The sequence below is a fragment of the Limulus polyphemus genome, unplaced genomic scaffold, assembly GCF_000517525.1.
Source record: "Limulus polyphemus unplaced genomic scaffold, Limulus_polyphemus-2.1.2 Scaffold1275, whole genome shotgun sequence".
Lineage (NCBI taxonomy): Eukaryota > Metazoa > Arthropoda > Merostomata > Xiphosura > Limulidae > Limulus > Limulus polyphemus.
This window is the reverse complement of record NW_013666885.1, coordinates 71,508-78,376: the sequence shown is the minus strand read 5'-3', so window position 1 is coordinate 78,376 and position 6,869 is coordinate 71,508. Positions and strand designations below refer to the sequence as shown.

Sequence of the window (6,869 nt, the reverse complement as noted above, 5' to 3'; positions counted from 1 at the left end):
GTGAAATGTACGTCTTTTAGTCTCAAAACTACATGTTGTGGTCTTTCTTTTATGTATTACGTCTGGAGCATCTCATTTCAATGACCAGCAGTAATCAGCCATCATACTGATGCTCCATCTTCCCTGATACCTCCTCTTCATTTCCCTGATGTTTTAATGAAACCTTTCTCCTTGTTCTGTGATAACAGCACCGAGATTTTCAGGGAAATAGTCAATATGTGAGTGCAAGAAAAGAACTTTCAAACTCAAATTACAACCCAACTCTTTGAATTTATCGATCATGTTATTGACAATATTTTCGTTATTTGGGTCCTAGTTGTTTCCTAAACATTTGTCAATAACATCTTTAAATGCAATCCACGCTTCTTTTTCAACTTTCTTAGTTGTCCTTTCGAACTGTTCATCTGAATTCAATTTCCTAATCTGAGGCCCAACAAAAGTCTTTTCTCTAAGTTTCACTTCTGAAAGAGCTGAGAATTACCGACATAGATACTTGAAACAGTCGCCATCTTTGTCTAAGGCCTTTACAAACTGCTTCATTAAGCCCAGTTTTATGTGAAGTGGACTTTCTTTGTATCAACCAAACTTTCACGTTCAATGTTTTTCGATCCTGGTATCAGGCTGACTCTGCGTGGACATTGTTTCTTTATCCATTGCTGATTTCATGACCGGATTGTTGACCCAATAACATACAATGTACTTTTAAGTCTCCACAAAGTAGCCAACTATGTTCTTTGTATTTGACCTTATTAAGAAGTTCAAGATTTTCGTACGTTTCCTTCAAGTAAGCCGAATGAGCAATATGAACAGATGCATATATATGAACGGGAACACCTTTTAGACTTCTTTTTGCAGGAATCAATGAACAATCGCCACTCATTTAGTTTACAGACTGCAACTCCTATCATTAGTATTAATTCAGCAATATTGTTGCAATAAACCAATGATCCTTCTTGCGAGAATTATGGTATAAACTCTTTCTGACGATTTCTGTACCAGTAAAATGATGTCCCTTGAGAAAGAAAGTTGTTAGCCCGAAGTCTGGGCCCCAAAATTTCTGAAGAATTCTTTGGAAGGACCAATTCTCTCACCAAATCATTAAGTTCGCCTTGTGTGAAACGTTGTGGTTCACCAGACGTTTCAGGTTAAAAACAATCCCTATCACCATTTCTATTGACATCAGAAACAGATGAAACTGTATCAAGAGTCAGACCACTGGAATTCCAAAAGACAACTCTTTGACACAAACGGTGCAAACTTTGTACGGAACCTATGATTTGTCTTGGTCCCCAAGTATAAATTCCAAAACACGCATAATATGTTTTGACGAATTCTGTAATCTTTTGCCTTTGTTTCTTTAAAACAAATTTACCACAAATATAACAGAATATGGTTGGGTAATGTACGCAACCTCTTGTTGCCATAGCGACGAATAAATAATATTGAATAATGTCAAAATGCATGCACAAACAAATATTATCCAGAAATGACACGTCATGCGGCCTGTTAATCGTTTATACACCAGCAGTGTTTCTCGTTGGTTCTAGAACGATCGGTAAGACTTTCACGTCGCGATTGGTCTAGAGAAATCTTTTGCCAGTGGTTGTCAACATTTTAAGCATAACAAAATGTGACCCGATTTCAATAAAAACGATTCACTTATGTAAAAGTACATATAACGTTTTGTGAAAAATCTGTACGTGATGAAGAAAAATGGATATCATTTTCGGATTCAGCGTACAGGAATTACTGAAAAACATGTAAAAATTTCAAGATAATATAACAGTCGCAAGCTGTGTAATTAATCATAGAAAAAGCATCAATTTTATGCAAAAAATGTTTAACCACAAGGGCTTAAAATCCGATTTCTTGGCTACCTTGGTCGCCATATTGAATTGATGATCATTTCAGGAACAAAATGATAGTAAATGTAAATCATGGCACTCAAAAAGTTAAGTGTAGATACGTAGTTGATTGTGATATTTCAGGTCGAAGAAAAGATATAGTGAAATGTGTGTTTTGGCAGCTATCTTGAACATCTCGAAACGCTCAAAGATGTCAAAGTGGCATGATCTAGCTTCGGAATCAGCACATTCGAATTGCATAAGAACTATCGAAAATATTTGCTAGACGCCACTTTTAGATTTAGTTTGGGTTGTTTTGAAATTCGCGCAAAGCTACACGAGAACTGTCTGTGCTAGCCGTCCCTAATTTAACAGTGAAAAACTAGAGAGAAGGCAGCTAGTCATCACCACCCAACGCTAACTCTTAGGCTACTCTTTTACCAACAAATAGTTGGATTGACCGTCCCATTTTAACGTCCCCACGGCTGAAAGGACAAGCATGTTTGGTGGGACGGGGATTCGAACCTGAGACCCTGAGATTGCGAGTAGAGCACCCTAACCACCTGGTCATGAACGTAAGTCTCGAGCCATAAATAATATTCCGATCAGCAGTTCGGCACGTTAACCACTTGGCCACGTCTGGTCTATTTGTTATCAACTAGTGTGTTACTGTTTTCCTCTCATTCCGCACTGAGTCAAATCTCTGGAAATTCTACGCAAGTGACTTGTTTCTAAAATTGTGACAAAAAGTAAATTATTTGTAAGTATTTACAATAAGAACTTTTTAATGAAAATTAACGTTTTCTGTGTAATTTTTCAATACTTTTTATAATCGCAAAATGACTAAATAAGTGTTTCATTGCAATCCACAAAAAACATGTAATTTTGAAAAAACATTTTTATTTTTACGTTAACGACTCCTGTTTAACCATCAGTTGTTTTCTTAACATGCTGAAAAAGAAATCTGTCCTTTATAAAAAATATTTGATATTCATTCTAACTAGTAAGTTTTAGTAGCAACCATGTAATTTGTAAAGAATGGCTAGCCAGCTTTGAGCTGATGTAAAACACACTTGAAGTAAAAGCTGTATGTGGTTGTTTGTAGTCAGTTTTTTTTTTTAACTCATGCTGGCCATAAACTTGATATTTAGAGTTAGTTTTCTATTAGCTTATCATTTTGGCCAGCACACAACCAAGTTGGTCATCTATACTGTATCTGTCAAATGATCAAACAGTAAACTATGTCCTCTTAACAGGCACGACATGGACGGAAGAAATTATCTCTCTTATTTATAACGGTGGGGATACAAAGAAAGTACAAAAAAAGTTACTGATTTTTCGTGTGCATCATTTGGAAGTGGGAAGACCGATTGGTCATCTTCGCTTTCTACGAAAACTTAGATCACCTCGTTTGATGGCCACCCATCTTCCCCTTGATCTAATTCCGAAACAGTTACGGGAAGCGCAATGTAAGGTACGCCTATTTTGCTAGTTAGTGTATAGCAGTGATAGTTGTAAAAATATTAGATGTTATTTCAATTCTTTATATTGACAATTACTTTAGCCTATATAATGGAAAAAATTACATATTTTCATAGCAAATATTTCGTCTTTATAAAACAAGGAATAAATGTGTGTCATTTCCACCATTTATAGTTTTTCAGGCTAGCAGATTAGTTATTGAACGGTTACTCAAAGAAAAGATCTTCCATATATTTTTATTGATTTTGTTTTACGTTTCGTGATTTATTTTTACAATAACAAGGAATCAAGCTCATCAGTTTCACAAAGTTCACTTTACCGAGTAGTTGTCCCTGTTTTTATTTATCATGTATCTATTTTGTAGGTTATATACGTGATGAGAAATCCGAAAGATAATGTTGTATCTTATTATCATCATCATCAGATTTCTACTTCTCTTGGAAACTACACTGGTTCTTGGGACGATTTTCTTACATTGTTTTTAAAGGGACACTGTAAGTATATGATGCTTTTCACTCGAAGCCTCTTATATCCTTCTTCTTCTTTTTTTTTTTTTTTCTATCATTTTTTGCATGCATAGAAAATTTTAGATTTGTTTATGTAAAATTGTTTGATGTTTTTTATATTAATCTAAATTCGCCTTGGCTAAGATTTTGAAAATGTTATTTCTAAATTGAGTCAAATGGATGAAGCTAATGTGCTAGCGTTGCATAATACTGTGCAAAACAAAACTTGATTTTGTTGTCCATGAGCATTATCAGATCATATATAAAACGAGTTCTTAAAAACCATATAATCTAACAAAGAACGATTTTCTGTGTTATTGTGTACTATAATGTCATTTTGTTACATGTATTTATTTTTCCCTTATATGATACATTGTGAAATATATTTTTACGTAGTATAAATAGTTTTGAATATTCTTTTATTAATAGTTTGATCCCTTGGTAACTTATTAAAGGGAGTTTATAACTAAAGTTCAGTGCTCGATCCTTGTAATGGACACAGTACAGATAGCCCATTGTGCAGCTTTGCACTTGACAACCAAACAAATAAACATTTAATATTTTGGGCAAAAGGCATCATCGTTTCTAGTGTTTTGAACATAAAACATAACCTAACCAATAATATTGAAGAAATTCCATAATTTTCACGAAGCATGAAATTATGTGATATAAGCTAAGCGGTTTCGGAGGAGAAAAGAGAACCGTGGTGCATTAAATGGGAGTTTAGTGTTTCTCTAAGGATCTCAGTGGATCAGAAGAAGCAGTGAATTGAGAAAGTTTGTTCTTGATGAAGAAAGGTGTACCTTTCGAAAGCACTCGAGTTATAGGATTTCATATTTTTATATTTTAATAAGAAGATAATCGTACTTTCAACTAGGATTTGTACTTGGAAAAAGCAAAAAGCAAACAGAATAAATATAGTTATTTATAAGTAACTATAGGCTTTGCGATTTCCACAACTTGAGTTCAATTTTTTGGTCCATAATAATGACTCACTACAAACAGATGAAGATTCTAAAATAGATGTGGCAGCTGGAAACAAAAGTCGAAAAGATAAACAGGTTGAGGCTCTTAATAAAACGCCATGTAGATAAATCATTCAACAATTTATTTTCACATTAGTTTTGCTTGTATTTCCCTGATTTACATCATATCTTGGTAACCACTGAATCAAAATAGAACCACGTTACCATTCACCACTGTAATTTCGAGGGATCATGGCCCCGAATTCTCTAGTTTTCACGGGTGCACTTCTGACAAGTTTGATTCGTTTCCAACTCTCCCTCGCCACATACACACAGTGAAACTTTAAATTCTGCCAGATCGTGGAAACTCAAAACTGCTTTTAACCGTTAATTCATTGCTTGTGTAATCTTGAAGGCTTTGAGTGGAAAATCTAGAGAATTTTTATTTAAGTGTCAACATTTGATGTAGATTGTCTGATTGGATGTTTTATTTTTATGAACGTTAAGCACACTGTGTATAATATATGCACTTAATACTTTGAAATTAACTTTGTGTGCCCTTCAAAAAAATCGCACTTCCCAATTTGAGGCTGTGGTTGCGTTATTAGCATGACGAAAGAATCTTAATACTTGGTCAGACGAGAGTAACCCAAGAATTAGTGGTTGGTGCTGTTAACTAGCAGCCTTCTCTCGAGCTTATAAGTTCAAAATTATGGAGTTATCGCAGATAGCTCTTTGCGTAAATATCTGAAAACAAACGTAAAGAATACGAAGTAGATTATAATTATTATAGTATATAAGAAAAATGGTAAGCTTAAAGATGGGGCGTATTTTAGTCTAATTGCACTATCTCGATAATAGCGAATGTATTTTGTGCTATTTGAAAATAATGTACTTGATAATGAAATATTTTAACCCCTGGATTTATCGGTAAGTCATGTGAGTGCAGTAAAAGTCAGATCTTTATCCAAGCATGTGCAAAGTGCCACGTACTTTTACGCAGCTGTCATCAAGTATCCTAGCAACAATCACCTTTGACAAACGTCATGCATTAAATAAACACTGTATTTCACTTTAAACAGAAATAGCAGCGAAAAAACATGGAAAATACTTTTAGTTACAATACATTCCCATAATTATTTTTTCTGTTAATTTTTGTTTGAATGTTTCACAATATCATTAAGTGAACTATTTTTATGAACATAGACTGTGTACGTTAATCTATGCCATTAGGATAACACTAAAACACGAAATGTAATTGGATCGTATGTTCAGCAATTTGTACAATAATAATAATAAAAGGTGTTTGAGAGTATAAAACAAGCAGGGCCGGCCCTTGGGGTGGGCGATGTGTGACTCCGCACAAGGCGTCCACTTCAAGGGAAACCAAAATCGACATTACAATTAGAAATTCTCGTCAGTTTTTCAGAGGCAGAGGTGCCTAATACAAAGTTCGCGCCAGCCAAAATTTTACCTAAAGGCCGGCTCTGAACATAAGTAAAAATCCGGCAACCGTCTGTTTATTTGTATGCTTACTGAATTGATAATATAGCCCTAATTAAAGTATACTTTTACAAGTTTTTAATTCAGTGGGTCTCTAAATTGAGTTATGTAATAATTAGGATTCGTGATGATAGCCATTACAGTGTGATTAAATATCAGAAACGTCTTTTTCATTTTTTTTAACTTATCAGTTTTACAGATAGTTTCTGACGCATGACGCATATGTCAACAGTATATCTGACTATAAAAAATACGTGCAAACTAAGTTTCGGGTGTTTTCTAGTGTATCTAATGTGATGATTTGTATTAATGCAAATATACGTTTCTCTGTTTCTAACCAATATTTTATTGTAAATATGCAGGTGACCTATTGGTAATTGAGTAGCTGTGTTTATAAAATATAAAACTTTAACTCAAAGAATCAGATAAAAATGAACAGTCCACATAAAAGTTTTCATATTATAGCACATAAGGTAATGTGTTATTGTAATATATCTTAATCTTTATCAAGTGCTAAGTTTTTTTTCCGACAATAAATGTGTGTGTATATATATATATATATATATATG

At 33.9% G+C, this 6,869-nt stretch overlaps 1 protein-coding gene across 5 annotated transcripts in view; it reads left to right on the top strand.

The window, feature by feature from the left end:
- Window positions 1–6,869, top strand: part of LOC106462884 (sulfotransferase family cytosolic 1B member 1-like) — a 52,854-nt gene that overhangs the window by 40,301 nt on the left and 5,684 nt on the right. For 4 of the 5 annotated variants that reach the window (XM_022390286.1, XM_013922850.2, XM_022390288.1 and 1 more), the window contains 2 exons: window positions 3,101–3,318; window positions 3,691–3,820. In XM_022390286.1, the coding sequence (XP_022245994.1) occupies window positions 3,101–3,318; window positions 3,691–3,820 (348 nt within the window). The remainder of the gene's footprint in view (window positions 1–3,100; window positions 3,319–3,690; window positions 3,821–6,869) is intronic. The other variant, XM_022390287.1, reaches the window with a different exon arrangement.